The sequence below is a fragment of the Rattus rattus genome, chromosome 3 (assembly GCF_011064425.1).
Source record: "Rattus rattus isolate New Zealand chromosome 3, Rrattus_CSIRO_v1, whole genome shotgun sequence".
NCBI lineage: Eukaryota > Metazoa > Chordata > Mammalia > Rodentia > Muridae > Rattus > Rattus rattus.
This window is the reverse complement of record NC_046156.1, coordinates 67,316,754-67,336,677: the sequence shown is the minus strand read 5'-3', so window position 1 is coordinate 67,336,677 and position 19,924 is coordinate 67,316,754. Positions and strand designations below refer to the sequence as shown.

General features: G+C 40.6%; 1 protein-coding gene across 1 annotated transcript in view; it reads left to right on the top strand.

The window, feature by feature from the left end:
* Window positions 1-1,315: 1,315 nt before the first annotated feature.
* Window positions 1,316-19,924, top strand: part of Lrba (LPS responsive beige-like anchor protein) — a 543,225-nt gene continuing 524,616 nt past the window's right edge. Inside the window, exons 1-2 of the mRNA XM_032898147.1 lie at window positions 1,316-1,517; window positions 1,823-2,253. Coding sequence (XP_032754038.1) covers window positions 2,038-2,253 — 216 coding nt within the window. The 5' untranslated portion in view covers window positions 1,316-1,517; window positions 1,823-2,037. The remainder of the gene's footprint in view (window positions 1,518-1,822; window positions 2,254-19,924) is intronic.

Here is a 19,924-nt window from a genome sequence, read left to right as displayed (position 1 = left end):
TTCACTTCTCAAACTGATCTAAGTTTTTTTATTCCTTCAGAGTACTTTGTTTATTTCCTCCCATTTTTTTTTTTTTTTTTTTTTGCTTCACTTTCATTTTAGGAACCTGGGAGTATTTTAGACTCGTAAAGTCTTATCCCAGAGAATACCAATAGGTTGAACAACTACCTCCTCTATGCTCACTTTATTTTATACTAATGCACCAGGACTAAGGCTTTGCCATTATCAGAGGCAGTGAAGAGAATGATAGTATTAGACTACGACAATTTGTACTGGCTTCAAACCCTCATCTATATATTTTTAAGAGCATGCATAAAGAGGTAAGCTTAACTTTCACACTGGAAAACTGAGAGGAACCCCCTTTCCCAGTTCCAGTGAATCCCGCCTCCACTGCTCCAAGCAGCTGTCTGAGGAATGAATCCTCTTTTCCTTAGAATGTGGGAGAGCTTTGCTGGGGCGGCAGCTGCAAGGCAAGGAATCCTCCCAGTCGCTGTCCCTCCCCTCCGAGCCGCCGCAGCTGCCAGGGCATCCCAATGGAAATCTTTCCCAGTCACCGCCAGCACCGCGGGCGGGCAGCAGCTGAGCTCAGTCAGGGGTGGAGACTGCTCCCTGGAGGCTCCAGCGCCGCCACCTCAACGACTCCTAAGTCCCTCAGGTGTCCTTCTCCAAGTCCACCTAGAGGACACCTTGACAACGTGGGGCGGGTTCCCTCCGCGCCCAGAGACCTGCGGTAGCGTAACAACACCCGCCTCGCGCTCCCCGAAGCAGAGCCAGGGTGAGAGTGAGGGAAAAGCACGCCGTTCGCTGCACTACCTGAGCAGCGCGCTCCCGAGGCGCGCTCCCGCCAGCGTGGCCCCTCCGGGGAGCGCGCGCTCGGCTCCCCTACTCAACTCCGGGTTCCCGGGCCCGCCCGCACGTCCCCTCCAAGCCGCCTCCGCCTGGGCGCCTGCCCGCCCGCCCGCCCCACCGCCACCCCGCGCGCTCGCGCACGCGCACGCCGCGCCCGGCGGCCCTCGGCGCTGTCATGGCGGCGAGGAGCAGCTCCAGTAGGCATAGGGGTAGTCCCGCGCGCCGTGGCCCCGCCATCTGTGGCAGTAGCATCCTCGGCCACCTCAGCAGCACGAGCCGCGGCGTCGCTAGTGCCTGCAGTAGCTGCTTTTGCAAAGGCTGAGCGCAGGGGTGGGGCGGCCTAGGAAACCATGGAGTTGTAGGCAGCCGCGGGCTCCCGGGGAGCGGACTAGGGAAACTTGAAGGCTGCGACCAGGTGCATTGACCTTTCTTTCCCCCGCCCCCTCCTCGCAGTCGCGTCGGGCCTGCCTTCCCGCCCCAGCACACACCTCCCCTCCTCTCCTCAGCGGAGCTCAGGTGCCCGGGCGAGGTGCTCCACTCCTCCCCCTGGGCCGAGCGCTGAGGAGAATCACCGCCCCCTTCCCCCGCCTTTTCCTGCCCTGGATCTCCGCCGCCACCTCCGTCTCGCTGCGCCCCGGCGGGGGTGAGGACGAGGCCGGAGTCTCTGGGTGAGGAGGAACTTTGTACCTCAGTGGTCGCGGGGGGCCCCCTCCTCGGCCCGCGACAGTCCCCGGCGGTGCACCTGCCCGGCGCCCACCACCTGCGCGGGGTGGGGGAGGAGTGAACCTGCTCGCCGGCCTGGAGGACCCGCCTTCGGCGGAACCCGCTCTGGAGCCTGGGAGGAGAGGAGCGGCGGGCTGGCCCTGGGGTGCCCTTAGTAACTTATTTGACAGACAGTAACTGTTTCCCTCGCCTCCCTAAAAAATCCCACGACAGACCTACCCTATTTAACAAATGTTTAATCTTCCAATAGGGTTTGGCGTTGTTGTCAGCCTCCGGGAGAGAGATTGGACAAATATTCTCCAAGAGGAGGAGGGTGACGCCAAGGACTTTCCTGCTTTTGGGGTTCCTCCTCAAGTTGGAACAGAGACCCCTTTTGGTTTAGCGTTTGCGTGTGTCGTGCCTCCTCTCAGTGCCGCGACTGCTGGCCCAGGGTGACTCTGACTTGTCCTTCCTTGTGAACTAGTAATGGCTAGTGAAGACAATCGTGCCCCTTCCCGGCCACCAACAGGTGATGACGGGGGAGGTGGAGGGAAAGAAGAAACCCCTACGGAAGGGGGTGCGCTGTCTCTGAAGCCGGGGCTCCCCATCAGGGGCATCAGAATGAAATTCGCCGTGCTCACCGGGTTGGTTGAAGTTGGAGAAGTGTCCAATAGGGATATTGTAGAAACGGTCTTTAACCTGGTAAGTCGATAAATATTTTATAAGCATATACTTTTCTCGGTGAGTTGGGGAACAAGACGAAGCTGGGGTCATGTGCCTCACTCAAACTAATGGCTTTTTCCACGGATAGACACAAAATTCCACTTGACCTAAATGAAGCAATTTCTTGTATTTCAGTTTAAAGAGAATAATGCAAAATTTGATGCTTGAGGTTTTGAATGAACAGATCACTCTTGTGCTAAGGGAGCAAGTGTTGATGTGGAAGTGTGTGTGTGTGTGTGTGTGTGTGTGTGGCCAGGTGTTCAAAGGAGAATTTGACTGTAACTTTTTCCCTCTTGGACTGTATGTGCGTTTTTCTTTAATATTTTAAATAAGTGACTTTTTTTTGGGCTTGGGAGTTTGCCTAAGTTATGTTTTGCTATAGTTAGTTTTAAACACAGAACTCATGTTCCTAGTGCTGATAATAGGCTAACTTATTGCCAACTAGTCTTTTTATAATTTTGACTACTTTTAGTTTTAGAAATAACTAACCAAGGTTAAGTTTCAGACTGGGTTTAGGGTTATCTTGTGATAATTGAATAGTGATTTGAAAAGGGCCAGAGGAAGTCACAGTATGAGGTAGACGCTTTTGTAAATTTGTGTTTATCAGTGAAACAAACTTGGTCATTGGAAGTTGATGATTATACTATGGTGGACAATGACTTATTTTAAGTGGATATGAGATACTTTCTTTTTTCTCCATTCCATTTTTAGAAATTACCTTTAGTGGAGCCTTTTAGACTTTAATTTTCTGTTGCTTATCAACTTAAAAGAGTCACAAAGGAGTTTGGCTTTAAAATAATTTTTGCTCACTCAGCCATTGTTGGGAGATACGCAGGGTGCCAGATGTAAATGTTCAGTCGAGTAGTAACTGTGTCGTAGTCATAGTTTTTGCCTCTATATTTTCAAGGTTAGACTGGTTTAATTCCAGGCAGTTAATTATTTCCTTCATTAGGCCTTTACTGTTAGTCCGGCTATTTGGAATTCAGATTCTAGAATGACAAAATAGGTATAGGTGAAATTCACTTACCTTTGAAGCATTACACTTTAAACCATATTTTATTTCATTAGATTGTCGTATTGTGACTTTTGATATACTGACAGACAAATCTACACATTTTGAAATTATATATTGTTGAAATGTAGGTATTATTGAAATATATATATTAGAATAGTGTAGTGTAGTGAACTCTGGTATCCATCATCCAACTTCAATATTTTGGGCATCTTTTGTTTGAAACTTTTAACAGTGAACTTCTGGATGAAGTGCAAATTCATCTATTACTTTACCTCAAAAGCCTAATTTTTAAAAATTTAAGTTTTGGTTTCTCTTTCTGAACCTAATGTACTTTGGATGGTGTGCAGAAATCTTGTGTAGTCCGTACTTAGTTGTTTCTGTGTGAAAACCCAACCTTCTTTGGCAGGAAGACTCAGACTCCTCTGTTCTGTTTAGTGTATTATGTTGGGGTGGATGACCAAACAGGAATCACTTGCCTTTTTACCGTTAAAGAAAATCTACATCTTTTATTAATAGTTTGCTGAAGGGTAGTCCTGATGGAGGTTAGGCCCGTCCTAGTTGCATGCTTGCTGTGTAGAAAGGAGGTAATGTCTGCCCCTTTGTATGTCCTTTTCAGCAGCATCTCCTCTTTGAGTAGGGTGGGCAGAGGGGCTGTGAGGAGCTGATGGCAGTCCTTTCGCCTGTCATCATTTAGAGTACAGTTTATGATTAAAATATGGGCTCTAAGAAGACTGTGGGAACCAAGGTGTTGGTGGTCCAGCTAGCTCATCTCGTTGTTACTGTTGCTGCATTTAATAGTTCTTAGTGGATGTAGTGAGAGTGTATTCTCTTCCAAGGAAGAACATCGATTCTGTGTCAGGCAGTGGTCCAAGTGGCCTTATTATTTAACTCTTCTCTAAATAACCCAATGCATATGTGCTATTTCAAAGATTAGGAGACCATGATGTTGAAAAGTTAAGTGTCTAGATTGCTACAGTTTGGTTTTTAGGATTAGTCCTTTCAGGAGTCTGTCTGTCACATGAATGGGTGTGTAGTTGTTTTCATCTCTTAGGTATTTGTACTTTAGGCCTTGCTTTCCTCAAGGACAAGGCAGTCATTGGTCTTGATAAATATTCATGGCTAACCCTCCACCGCTGGATTTTATTCCTTTTTATCTAACTTCAAAAAGGCTTTGTACAACATTGCTTCAAAAAAAAAACAAACATAAAAGTAAAGGGGCTGGAGAGATGGCTCAGCGGTTAAGAACACTGACTGCTCTTCCAGAGGACCTGAGTTCAATTCCCAGCAACCACATGGTGGCTCACAACCATCTGTAATGGGATCTGATGCCCTCTTCTGGTGTGTCTGAGGACAGCTATAGTGTACTCACATTCATAAAATAAATCTTTAAAAAAAAGTAAACATTTCTTAGTTTACATCATTGTTCTTTCATTCAGTATGTGCAGAAAGTTGATTATTAACTTTTTTCTTGTATGTATGTGTGTGTGTATTTGTGCACTAGTGTATGTATGTGTGTAGACCAGAGGTTGATGTCAGTGTGGTCCTCAATCATTTTCCACTTTATTTACTGATTTAACATATTTTCCTTATTGTTGTGTGGGAGTGTGTATATGTAAGTGCAGGTGGGCTTGTCAGGCACTGGTGTGGAGGTCAGAGGGCAGATTTTTTGGGGGGTGGTCCTCTCCTTCCACTTCCACTTCTCTTACTGTTTGTCTGCTCTGTGTAGTCTAGTCTAGCTGGCCCTTGCACTTTGGGGTGATTTTCTTCTTTTTGCCTCCTATCTTGCTGAAGGAGTGTTGGGATTACAGATAGAAGTCAGGGCATCTGGCTTTTTGTGGATTCTAGGGATCGAAATCAGATTATCAGCCAGTGCTTTTACCAGTTGAGCTAATATGACTGGCCCCATATTTTTTTTTTTTTTTTCTAAAGACAGGGCTTCTCTGTGCAGACGAGGCTGGCCTCAAACTTAGAGATCTGCCTGCCTCTGCCTCCTGAGTGCTAGGATTAAAGGTTTGCACCAGCACTGACCGGCATGCATGCATGCATCCATCCATCCATCCATCTGTCCATCCGTCTGTCTATCCATTTATCCTTCCATCCATATTTCTATCTGTATTATCTATCTGTCACTGAACTTGAAACTGGTAGAGTCAACTAGAATGGCTGGCCAGCAAGCTGCAGGGATCCTCATGTCTCCACCTTCTTAGCACTGGGGTTCAGATGCAAGCCTTTCGTGTGTAAATTGGGGGACTGAAGTCTGATGGTCAAGCTTGCACAGTAGCCACATTGTTGACAAAAATATTGCCTCAGTTCCATCTTTTTTCTCCCTCCCTCTCTCCTTTCCTCCCCTCTTTACCTCCCTCCCTTCCTCTGTCCTAGTCTTTCTGTCTTTCTATCTTAAAACAGATTCTTATTATGTATACTTTCTCCGTCTGGTTCTGTCTATGCAGACCAGACTGGCAGAAAACTTGTTAGAATCCTCCTGCTCTGCCTCCCGCATGCTGGGATTACAGGTATGCACCTCCACAAGTGGTAACTAGCTTTTTTTTAACTGTACATTGAATTAAAAATTCCAACGTTGTGAAAAATAGGAAGCAAGCAACAGAACACAAGACATATATAAGTCATGAAATCACAGTGTAAGCCCTGTGAACCTTCATTTGTAAAGAGTTAGTCCTTAGTGGAGTTTTCATTAATAAATATCAACTATGTTTTTGGGTATTACCCTAGTTAGGGTTACTATTGCTGTGATGAAACACTATGACCAAAAGCAAGTTGTGGGGGCAAAGGGTTTATTTGGCTATTCATCACTGTTCATCATCGAAGGAAGTCAAGACATGAACTCAAAGAAGGCAGGAACTTGGAGGCGGGAGATGATACAGGAGCCATGGAGGGGTGCTGCTTACTGTCTTGCACCCCATGGCTTGCTCAGGCTGCTTTCTTATGGACTCCAGAATCACCTGCCCAGAGGTAGCACCACCCACAATGGTTTGGGTCCTCCACCAATCGTTAATTAAGAGGATGTCCTACAGGCTCGTCTATAACCTAGTCTTATGGAGGTATTTTCTTAATTGAGGCTCCCTTCTCTCCAATGACTCTAGTAGTCTTTGTTAAGTTGACATAAGACTTGCCAGTACAGTATCATAACTTTTTCCATTTTTTAGGCATATTAAAGTAGGAATACATATGTTCTTTCTTCCCTGTTTTGAGAGATGATCTCCGTGTGTAGCCCAGGTTAGCCTTGTACTCCAGGTCTCAAAGTGATATTTCTATCTCAACCTCCCCAGTAGGTAGGACTAAAGGCACACACCACTGTACCCAGTTAAAAAACATGTTCTATGACTTTATTTATTTATTTATACTGATTAAATACTTGTCACTTTAAATAATGAGTTTCTAATGATGAAAAACAGCCTGTGTTTCCGGAGCTGTCCAGATGGTAAGTGGTAGTAGGGTCCACAGCTCCAGACGTCTGGCTTCATAGAATGTTTGCTTCCCAGCTTTGCTCATATGGCTTGGCCAACTTAGTATAAAGTCCTTTGAAAGTTATTATCTCTTGTAATTTCTTTTGCGAATCTGTTAAACTGTTCTCAGTTAAATCAAAGTTCTCCACTTTTATATGTTTCATGTTGCCATTTAAAACCATTTGTGTGTTTACTTTCCAGACAGTGGGTGCAGAACAATTAATATTTTGGCAAATTTCAGGAACTTGCTGCAGAGTTTAAAATTCTATTCATCTAAAGATATTCAGTGGTATTGATTTGAATAATGTTTCTCTCTTGGGCTAGTGACAAATATATGTTTTCATGCTTATTTATTTATTTATTTATTTTTGAGATAGAATCTTGTATTAGTCAGGGTTCTCTAGAGTAACAGAACTTATAAAGTGAGTCTTTTTATATATGTATGGGGATTTATTAGAAGGACTGTGGTCCAGCCAATCCAACAATGGTTGTCAATAAACAGAAGGTGCCAATAAACGGAAGGTCCAAGAATTTAGTCGTTGTGCAGTTCATGAAGCTGGATGTCTCAGCTGGTCTTCACTATGTCAGAATCTTGAAAATGTAGGCTGTAGTGTAACTGAAGGAATGGATTTACCAGTGAGGTGACAGCAAGCAGGCAAAGGGCAAAGGCCTCCTTCTTCCATGTCTTTATATATAGGCTTCTAGCAGAACATGTGTCCCGACGAGAGGTGGGGTCTTCCCTCTCTCTGTCTCTCTGTCTCTCTGTCTCTCTGTCTCTCTGTCTCTCTCTCTCTCACACACACACACACACACACACACACACACACACACACACAAATCTGGATTAAAAGTAAATCTTTTTACTTTAAGATCTGGATTAAAGGTGTATCTTCCTACTTTAAAGATCTGGATTAGAATTTTCCCACTTTAAGCAAAAATTCCTCATGGGTGTGCCCACCACTTTTGGGTTTTAGTTAATTCTAGATGTGGTCAAGTTGATAAATCTCCCTTCTTTTTGGGGGTTTTTGAGACAGGTCTTCCTTTGTGGTCCTGACTATACTGGAACTTGCTATGTAGAGTGGGCTGCTGTCCTCAAGTTCAGAGATCCAGTGCCTCTGCCTCCTGAGTGCTGGGAATAAAGTGTGTGACCAGATGGTTTGTTTGATTATTATTATTATTATTAACAACATTCCTATGTAATACGTAGCTAGGCTGATCTAGAACTTGCTGTGTAGTCTAGGCTAGTTAGGCTAGTTTTGACTGAGATTTTTCTACTTCATCTGCTTAAGTTCTGGGATTACAAGTATCTAACACCACCACCGTGCACATCCTCTGCTTTTTAATTTAGATGTTGCAGCTTGAAAAATTGAATATTATGTTTAATTATTTATTGTGTAGCAATTAACTTCTGATAAATAGAGGAGCTAGGTAATAAATAAGCATTTTTATCGATGGTATAGAATAACCTTTGTTTACTTCAGGGGGCAACAGCCATTCTAGCTGATTATTGTCTTGCTGTAACGTGGTCTCAGTGGTGTTGCACATCTTAGTTTTTGGAGGGAAAAATTAGAAATCTAGTTTAAAAAAACCTTTAAAAATGAAAATAACATTAAAAAATTTTATGTGGACTATATAAATCTGTAGTTGGTTAACTTTTCAAACTCTTAAATGAACTTTAGTATGAAGATAACTCGTCCACTGGGTTTTATTAGTCATATCAGTATCTAGATTACTTCCTACATAATGCCTGTATCTATACATTTCAGGGTTAGGAGTGATCTGCTCTAGAAATGTCCTTGTTGATTATCTTTTTGTGATTGGTATTAGCGATAGAAGCTCAACTGCAGCTGGGCACAGGCCTTTAGTTCCAGCACTGGTGAAGCAGGGGCGAGCAGATCTCTGAGTTCCAGGCCAGTCTGTTAATCAGAGAAAGTTCCAGGTTAGCCAGGGCTACACAGAGAGACCCTGTCTCAATAACTCGATAAAACCAAAAAGAAACAAAACAAAAGAAAAAACCCACCAAACCTCCACTCAGTTTCTTTGAGCACAATAAAAAGGATTTATGGACTTAACTTATCTGAAGTCCAAAGGTAAGGTGAGACTTCAAGTAACCGTTTCATTTAGGTTCTCTTTTGCTTTTCCTGGTTTTAGCTTCAGTTTGGAATATCCCTCCCAAGTTGTAGTACAGGTGACAGACTGGATAGTGGGACCTCTTGTGTCATTATACACATCTTTTGGTAGAGTGTCTGTGTCTTGTGATATCCTTTTATTTTCCAGAGAACTTTTTTTAATTAAAATATAATCATTTGTGCCCCCTTCCTCCCCATTTTGCTTCTGTCCAACCCTTTCCATGGTTTCCCCTTGTTCCCTTTCAAACTCATGATCTCTTATTCTTTACTATAGTTACATATATATGTGTATGTATGTGAACATATGTGTGTGTATGTGGACATACTGAGTATTTAGTGTTGCCTATGTGTGCATATTGTTTTGGTGCTTGGTATTGGTTGGTGCTTGTCTCCAACCTAAGTCTAAGTCTCCCCCTCTCAGCAGGTTTTAATTGCCTGAAGATCTTTCTCTATGGGTGGGATCTCCAAGTGATTTCCCCTGTCCATGTTGGCATGTCAACTGTGTTGTCATTGTGTTTAGATCTTTAAGCAGCCACACTGTTCCTAACCCTAACCCTAACCCTAACCCTAACCCTAACCCTAACCCTAACCCTAACGCGGTTGGTTGTTCTCTGCCTTTTGACTAAGTCGTTGCTTTCTGTAATGGTCCCTGTCCACGGAGAAAAGAAGCTTCTATATGAGTATACACGTTATACTTATCTGTGGGTGCCTTATATTTTGAGACACGGCTTTTACTGAACCCATTGGCAAGATTAGCTGGCAAGCAAGCCCTAGGGATCTTCCTTTCTTGATCTCCTTAGAATGAGCTTACAGTTATGGGATTTATTTATTTCCTTTAGGCAGGGTCTAATGACTCGTAACTTGTTATGTAGACCAGGCTGGTCTTGAACTAAGAAAGATTCTCTTGCCTCTACTTCAGGAATGTTGGGTTTAAGGTGCTCACTGTCATCTCTGGTGCTGATGGACTTTTTAACATGGGTGTTAGGGATGATTGTTCCATATGTTTGACGGAGCTCTCCCTAGGTCACTATATTTTATATTTCTATTTTATAGAGCTGTAGGTGAAACGGAGGGCGTGCTCTCTCTCCCTCCCTCTCTCCCCCTCTGTACTAAGCATGGACTATATCACTGAGATACATTTTCAATTTATTTATTTTCCATTGTTCTGTATATCTTTTTACTATTTCCAAACTATGTTGATCTATAGCTTTGCAGTAAGTTTTGAGTAGGGAATGTAGCCTTCCTAATGTGTTCCTCTTTCTCAAGATTTTAATTATTCTAGGTTTTTGGCATTTCCAAGTGAATCGTAGATCCGGGTTATTAGGCTTCATAAAAAATCAAGCAGGGGAGTTGGGGATTTAGCTCAGTGGTAGAGCGCTGGCCTAGGAAGCGCAAGGCCCTGGGTTCAGTCCCCAGCTCCGAAAAAAAGAACCAAAAAAAAAAAAAAAAAAAAAAAAACAAGCAGGAATTTAATTTTTCATTTCATGTTTTTGAGACAGGGTCTCTCTATATAGCTCTGGCTCTCTTGGAACTCGGTGTGTAGACATAGGTTAGCCTTAAACTCACAGAAATCCATTATCTTCACCTCCTGAGAACTGGGACTAAAGGTGTGTACCACTATGCCTTGCTAGCAAGCATGGATTTTGACAGGGAGTGGTGAATCTGTAGAGGAATATTGAGGAATATTGGCTCAGTACACGGACATAGACCATTTCTCCATTTATTTAAGTCTTCTTGTACTTACTGATTTTTTTTTGGTATGTGTATGTGGTGATCATGTCTTATGTTTGTTCACATGTACAATGTGAAGTCTAGAATGTGACATCGGCAGTCTTCTTTGTTCTTATCTTATTCATTGAGGTAGGGTCTCACTCAACCCAGAGCTCACCTATTGCCTAGTCTAACTAGCCAGCTTGTACAGAGTTCTTGTCTCTGCCTTCTAAGCCAGGGAGAGTTGAAATTACACATGGGTGGTCATGTCATTTTGCTACTTGGCTATTATGTGGGTTCTCAGAAGGTAGTTTATCCATTGAGCCTTCTTCTCCTAACTTTTAGCAATTTTCAGGTTTTTTTTGAATTTGTAATCTTCCTGCCTGAGCATTTTGAACATTGGGGTCATAGATGTGTACCACTATACCCAGTTTGCACACATTTTTTAGTCATTTAGAATTCTGCAAAGGACAATAAATGGTTCAAAGTTTGTGATCATTTGTTTACTCATGAGCAAATTCAGATGACTGCTAATGTTGATGAAAGTGAAATAGCAAATAGGTGAAATTTTAAAAACTTTAATAATTTTCTAGACATTTGTTTGATAGTTTAGGCATTTATAATTATGGAATCTTGTTCTTATTTGAATTGTTTTATTTTAAACTGAGAAATAGTTTGATAATTAAAAATGGAATTTTTTTCTGATTAAGGGTTAACGAAAAAGGTAACTAAGCACTTTGTTTCTCTTACTGATTTAGATGACTGTTCTAGTATATTTAAGTTTTATAGGTATCTTTTTGGTATACATTGTTTTTTTTTTGTCTGTCTCACATAGTCTAGGCTGGCCTTAAACTCACTGTATTTTTGTGTGTTTGAAGTGAAAGTACCCAAATACAGTTTTGTTTTCATAATATATAGAGAGAGCAGTGGCTCTCAGCCTTCCTAATGACATAACCTTTAACACAGTTCCTCATGTTGTGGAGACCCAAACCATAAAGTTATTTTCACTACTGCTTCATAACTGTAGTTTTGCTGCTGTCATGAATTGTGACATAAGTATCTGTGCTGTCTGATGGTCTTAGGCGACCCTGTGAAAGGGTCATTTCACACCAAAGGAGGCACTGCCAACACAGTCTGAGAGCTGCCGTTATAGAGAACCACAAATTATTTCGGCTTTGTAGCTCTAGAAATTGTCATAATACTTGGCACTCTAAAAGTGTTGCTAAAGCTGTGCACACGGCATACCTCGTAGTACCTTTTTACTTAGGAGGTTAAGGCCTGCTGATTCCTTGAGCCTAGAATTTGGAGCCATCCTGGACAACATATACATATTTTGCCTTAAAAAAAAACTTGGCTAAATATAAATGTCTTAATTTAAAAAAAATAAACTGTAACTATTAGAAAGTCTAGTTCCTATTATTTTTTTATACAAAGGCTATGCCATGTAAATAAACCTTGAGGGTTATTTTGTTTTTTCTTTTGTATTTCATTTGAAAGATATTTGTTGGGCAACTTGCCCCTCCCTCCCTCCTGCCTTTCTGTGCCCTTCTCCCTACTTTCCTCCATTTTCCTTGTCCATTTGTTTCTTCTTTTATATAGAATCCTGTTCTTTATGGCTAGGCAGGCAGTGTATCACTGAGTTTTACCACATCCCTTTATTTTCTTTTTCCTTTTAAAACAGCCTCTTATTATATATAGCCCAGGAAGGCCTTGAACTCACAATTTTTCAGCCTCACCCTCATTGGCACTAGTATTATGGGCTTGCACCATCATATAGCTCAGCTGTGTTTTTGTGTGTCTGTGTATGTCTATATGTGAGTTTGATGCACATGTGCACATGGATGCGGAAGTTGACGACGAATGTCTTCCTCAAGTACCTTTTACCTTATCTTATTTTTTTGAAACAGTCTGTCACTAAACTTAGAGCTCACTGATTCAGCTAAACTGGCTAGCCAGTAAACTCCAGGTTTTTTCTGTTTCTACACCTCCTTGCATTGGGGTTATAAGGTCATGCCACCCTGGCGCTTTTACCTAGGTACTGAGAAGCCTAACTCATCCTTGTTATGCAAGTGCTTTACTAGGTGTGTTTGTTTATTTGTTTATGTGTTTTAATTGCTTTTTTGTATCTGTGTATTGTGTAGATTTACAAGTGTGTTGTGTGCTGCTTATTTCTGAGAGTGTGACGGCTGGTGTTAATGTCAGGTGTGTTTCTATGCCTTTCTATCTTGAGTTTTGAGACAAGGGCTCTTACTGAACTTCAGCCAGATGGGCTGACCAGCAAGCCTGGTATCTGCTTGTCATCTCTTCCTGCCTCTAGTGCTGGGGTTACAGACGCGGCCTGGTATGTGCAGCTTTTACATGAGTGCTGGAGATACTGACTCAGGCTCTTCCGCTTGTGCAGCGAGCACTCGACCAACAGCTTCACAGCTGTGGTGTCGCCATACAGCCTTGAGTTCCCTCAGCATTCTTTTTGCATCTAAAAGAACATTGTCATGAATTTACCTTTTAAAAATCTGGTTTTACATTTATTTATTTTATGTATATAAGTGTTTTTGCCTGCAAATATGTTTGTATACTGTTTGCATGCCTGGTACCTGTGAAGCCCAGAAGAGAGCGTCAGATCATCTGGAACTGAAGTTAGGAATCACTGTGAGCCCTGTGGGTGCTGGGACTTGAACCTAGCTCCTCTGCGAGAGAACAAATGCTCTAAACTGACGAGCTATCTCTACAGACCCTCGTGGATTTCTTTTCAAAGTAGTCGCATAACCTGCTTTTTTATTGTTTGGTAGTGTTTGAAATTGAACCCAGAGCTCCTTATACACTAGGCAAGTATTTCATAACTGAGCTGTATCTCCAGCCTTTTTTTTTTTCTATTTTGATATGGAGTCTTCCTAAGTTGCCTAGACTGATTCTCATGCCTTAGCCTCCACCTCCAAAGTAGCTGGGATTACAGGTGTGCACCACATGATAACCTGCTCTTAGTTTTTCTCCTTTTTACATTAGTAGCCTTTTATTGGCTCTCAAAAAACACTGTCAGTCATGGTTACTGTTGTATTACTGTGAAAAGATACCATAACCATGGAAACTCAAAAAAGGGAGCATGTAGTTGGGGGCTTACATACAGCCACAGGCAACAGGGAGAGACCCAGTGACTTCGGCCTGGTCTGGGCTTTTGAAACCTCTGAACCTAGTGTCACACCTTCTCCAATAAGGCCATACCTCTTAATCCTTCCCAAATAGTTCATCAACTGATAATTAAACTTGCAAATATGGGGATTGTTTTCATTCAACCACCATACTACTCAGGTACCTGAATGTTGACTTCTGGTGATTCTAGATTTAAAATATTGTATTTTATATGTATGAGTGTTTTTGCAGTATGTATGTATGTATGAATGTGTACCACATACATGCCAGGTGTCCACAAAGGTCAGAAGAGGGTGTTGACTCCCCTGGAACTGGAGTTATGAATGATTGTGAGATATCATATGGGTGCTGGATCTCCTGAAAGCAACAAGCACTGTTAACCACTGAGCCATCTCATCAGCCACTACAAACTTATTTTTTGGAGCTGGGGACCGAACCCAGGGCCTTGCGCTTCCTAGGCAAGCACTCTACCACTGAGCTAAATCCCCAACCCCTACAAACTTATTTTTAATTGATTTAATAAAAGATTTATTTTAGATGAAAAAATTTTGTCAATGTATGCATCTTTCTTGATTCATTCATAGATTTAATTGGGTTTACTTAGAATTTACTTCTCTGATTGAAATGTACTCTCTTGAAGTAGAGCATTTCTTACTTTCCACAGGAAGTTAGGTACTGAATGACTTCTGAGATTATGTGACTGTGATACTTGTTCTATAATGTTTTTGTCCCTGTTTCCATTTGGTTCTCAGGCTTCTCTTGACCAGTTGTATCCCATTAGTTTCTTGGTAGTTTGTGTTTTATGAAATCTGGGTTTTAGAGACTAGTGAGGAGCTGATATTTTTTCTCTTCTCTTTCTTCTCTATCCCACCCTGGGTATATGTCTGTCTGTCTGTCTCTCTGTCTGTCTGTCTGTCCCTGTATTTAGGGTCTCTCTTATTAGTAGGATTAAAGACATGTGTTACCGTGTATGGCTGTGAGTGTGCGTGTGTGTTTGTACTGAAATGGAAGAAAATGCAGGATTTCACTGCTTAATTTTATTTTTGTTGAGATAGGATATTGTATAGCTCAGACCAAATTCCAACTTCTTTTGTAGTCAAAGATGCCCTTGAACTCTTCCTGACCTTCCTTCTATCCCACAAGTTCTAGGATTGCTGGTCTAGGTTACCACACCTGGCAACTATGTTTCTTTAGCAATGAGTCTATTGTGTGGGAACTGAAAAGGATGTTCTCTGTCTAGAGAGATCTTTGTTCAATGCATAGTGACTTCATTGGTATGACACTTTTACTTATAAACTACATTGAATCTCATAAAGCTATAAGAATTTAGAATAATTTTACCTCTGATAAGACGTTTGGTTCTTTTTTCCTACTGAAAAAATACTTCTTATAAGCAATAGATGTACTAAGTCTTATATAGTTTTTATGTTCTAGCTTTGGTACCTCAAATAATATCTCAGCTTATAAAATATATATGTGTATGTATTGTATATACATATATCTATACACATATATGTATATGTATACATATACATACGTATAACATTAAAGCACAAATCATTTTTTAAATTGCTTATTTAATGTTAATTTACAAAAAATTAAAAAATATTTATAAAATGGAAATCAATTTAAAATTGATGCCAGAGTATAATTTTTAAAACAAAGCAGGCACTAATTTAAAACTGTTCATTAGTGTTTAAAACGTTGAAGGACCTGGGGATAGTGGCAGTTCATCATTCCGGAGGCAGAGGCAAAGGCAGAGACAGGAAGGTCACTCCAAGTTCAAGTTCAATGTTCCTGGTTCTTCATAGCATAGTTTGAAGTCCAAGGCCAAGTTTTTATGTTCTACATAGTAACATTCCAGTCTAGACAGGGTTACAGAAGCAAGACTTTGATACAGTACACAAAAACGGCATAGAACAACAAAAGAAGAAAAAAATTTAGTGAAGATGACATAAAGTGATTTAGAAAATATTATTGGTATCACCAACTCATTTTCTTAGATTACTATGAAATTAATATTCAAATAGACACACAAAACCCAAGGAACTTCAGAATAAATTTCCTTACACTTGGTAGCTTCTATTTCAGTGGTGGTCACTGCTTATGGCCAGAATTACAAAGGGAGTGGTTTTGTAAGTTGACTAAGCATACATTGGACAAGTGGTTCTTAATTGTGGATCTTGGAGTGACTGGTATGCTTTTGAATTGACGTTGAACCTATGTTGTTAAGATAATCGTAATAGTTAAGATTTATTAAGGCTTACTGTGTGCTGTGTCTGTTTGACACATGCATTATTCTTTTTATTTCTTGCAATTTTCATAATAATATGTTACTGGTATGATATGTCATTGGTGTTTCTGCCATAATGCCTATGTTTTCCATGACTGAACTAAAACATCAGGACTTTTGGGGCAAAGTAAGGGTTGGGCCACTGTAAACCTGTAGAACTTTATGCAGAATGCCAGTGTGCTCAGAAACCATCCCAATACGTCTCCTAGTGAGATTTCACCTTGGCCTTACAGTTACTTCGTGGTATTAATCATGGGAGCTAATACTTCCTTTGAGATGCTGGTTGGCACTCATTCTTTAGTTCAGAGAGAACATCAAAAACAAAATAACCACAACAAATCAAAATAAAAAAAGCAATTCTGAAAATTTGGTCAAAGGTATAGATTTCTGCGTTAATTAGTTGTTTAATACAGCAAAGGGATATTTTACAATTTCTTCACCTGTTGCGGCTAGATAACTACTTAATGTAGTGGAAAAAGCAAAGCAGGCACTGGGTGCATCTCTCTACACTTTTCTTCTCCTAAGGCTTTCCTCTGAATTTTGTTAGGAGTTGTATATGAACTAATATCACTTCTACATTCCCATTATTCTCTTTAGTTTAGATAGAACATATATAGCTCAGGCTGGTGTTGAGGTCACAGTGTAAGCTGAGGAACACCTCGAATTTCTGATCCTCCTGACTTCACAATGGCAATCACTTCCAGCTTTATTCTGTTCTTTCTTTTGTAGGAGGCAAGTTTAATCAAAGTTATAAGCTGTATTTTAATATTCACTTTATAAACAATAAAACTGACGTAAAGCAAATGTAACTTAAGTCACTGGGTGTTTTAGTCTTCTTCAGCTGTGAAAGGACACCACGACCACAACAACTCTTATACAGGAAAACATTTAATTGCAGCTTGCTTTTATTTTTGGAGTCTATTGTCCTCATGACTGGACATACGGTACTGGAGAAGTAGTTGAGAGTTCTACATCTGGATCTGCTAGCAGGAGTCGGGGAAGGGGAGAGGGGAGAGGGGAGAGGGGAGGGAGAGAGGGGAGAGAAGAGGGAAGAGACAGAGCGCAAGCGCAAGTGTGTGCGCATGAGAGAGTACTGCTGGGTCAACTCAGCTGCCTTGGGCTTCTGAAACCCCAAAGTTCACCCCAAGTGACACACTTCTTCCAACAGTGTGTCACAACTCCAATAAGGCCACACCTTCTGATCCTTCTCAACTATTGCCACTTTCTAATGACTAAGCACTAAAAATGAGCCTTTGGGGAACATTTCTTTTAAACTTTATTATGCACTTTATTTGACACCCACCCCTTTGTTGCTCTCCTGTTGAGTCCTCTCAACAACTTATTGAGGTAAATGCTCTTTTTAAATATTTTTTTTTTTGGGGGGGATTTCTTATTCAACCATCAACTAGTCACGTAAAGATTTTGAGATTCTAATTGAAGAAATGGAAAGCCTGAGATCTAAGCCACTGAGCTGCTGCTGGTATGTAACAGAGAGCCATGGATGTTACATAGTGGCTGAGCATGCCCGTAGTTCTGTAACTGAGTCTGGAAAGGCTTGTTTAACTTGTCTAGCGTAGACATATTTGCCTGAGATACCAGTGGTTTTTACTTTTGGTTTGCTTTAAAGAACTTAAAAATATGTGTTATGAAAACTGTGGTTTTTCATAAATATAATACTTAAATTGAGTGGAATCAGTAACAGTTCATTACTGCTCAGTGCCCTGGACTTTCTTTTACTCTTATGCTTAGGATTTAGTTAGAGGCCTGAAGAGAGGGCCCAGTGCTTAAGAGTGTCCTTAATTCTCAGTACCCATGTTTCAGGCCACAACTGTCTGTAGCTCAAATTAAAATCTGATACCCTTTTCTTGTCTCCACACATGAACACAGGCAAAGCACCTGCACAAATTAAAAAAAGAAAAAAAGATCTAGCTTCCAATATTGACATGACCTTACATATTGATTATGTAAGTCTGGAATTTGGGCTGAGATAAACACACACACACACACACACACACACACACACACACACACACACACACACACACACACACACCCCATTTGCCTAGCATGCTTGAGGACCTGAGTTTGATCTCGAGCACCACAGAAAGCAAAGGAAAAGAAAAACCTAATCATTTTTGTTACTTCATGTGTTGATCATGTTGAGCACATTAGTAAATAACAACGATACTTATTTTTTAGTTGTAGAAGACAAGTCTGGTGTCACTTTTAGTGTTGAAAGCTCTATTCATGGGTCTTCATGATTCAAATGACCTTTTCTTCTGAAGTTGATTCACTTTTTTTTTTTTCCAAGACAGGCTTTCTCTGTCCTTTAAGATTTACTTCTATGATAGATTTATTCAATAAATTTACACCTATTCAAACTTTTGGGACAAGATTGTTCTTACAGGGTAGGATGTGAATTTAATCAGGGTTCAACATTTAAATGTCCAGGTAAGTAATTTAAGAAGTCAAAGAATTAACTGTGAAAAAGATTTTTAATGTAGGATGTTTATGTTTTCTTGTTTGACTATATTTTTATGTATTAATAATTTGATACTACTTTATTTTACTAAACAAATAAAAATTTCCACTCATTGTGCCAGTGGTGCAGGGGCTAAAGCAATGAATCAGGTAGATAGGACTTTGTCTTTATGGAGCTGATAGCATGAATCATTTTAGCTTCTAGGTAACCCATTTCTTCAACCTATATCCTCTAGTTTTTGATTTGATTTTCTTTTTCTTCTCTCATTATCGTCTTTTGTGTGTGGTGGACTTGAACCTGGGGTCTAGTGTTTGCTAGGCAAGTGTTATAAAACACCTGTTTTCTGAGCCCACAAATGTGCTTTCTAACAATTCACAAATATACCTAGTTGTTATTCCTGTCTTTAGAGTTTCTTAGAAAACGGAAGACTATATTTTTGTGATCTTTAGCCTACGGACCACACTGAGCACTGAAAAGGTGCTGTTTCTCATATATCTTAAATTAGGATTTTCTTTTTCTTTAGTTAAGTTGTGACGGATACCGTTGTGCCAGTGTGTAAGTGCAAGTGGTGTTAGTTTCTAACTCCTTCAGTCCGTATGCAAGGATTTCTAGTGCGTTTTTTCTACGTTTAAACTCAATACTCTTGCTATATTGAGTACAGTGATTTATTTAGACATTTCTGTGTTAACTTTGGATCATTAGTTTGAATTTGGTGTTTGGAAATATTGTGAACAATGCTGAATATTCAGTAATCTTTCCCATCTTGTATATTTTTGGTGCAATACTATTAGTTTGGGTACTTACTGTTTGTTTATTTGTTTCTTTTTTCCTTTTTTCATGTACATTTAAAATACTGTTTTCTTCCTATTCTATCTTTTTGAGTCTCCATTTCTTTCAAATAACCTTATATAGCTGCTTATCAAAAGTGAAAATCTGACCATTTAATGATTTAGTTTCTAAAATTCTCTTCTGGGTAAAGGCCAAGCCCCCCCCCAACACACACACATACACCTTCTTTCTTTCTCACTTCGTAGCCTGGAACTTGCTATGTTTGCTTTGTAGGTCTGGAACTTGCTATGTTGTCCAGGCTGGCTCCTCTTTATGAAATATAAAAAAATTATGACTGCATGGGCTTAGAACAGTGTTTCTCAACCTTCTTATGCTGCAACCATTGAATACGGTATGGTGACTCCCACCCGTAAAATTTTCATGCTACCTCATAACTGTAATTTTGCTACTATTATGAATCATAATGTAAACATCTGACTTGCAAGATTTAGTATTTGATCCCGTTAAAGGGTCTGTCTCATCAAAAGGTTCACAGGTTGAAAACCACTGGCTTACAGGGTAGCTCTGTTGTACTTATGGCTCCCAGTTTAATCACTAGTATAAAACAAAACAAAAAAGAAA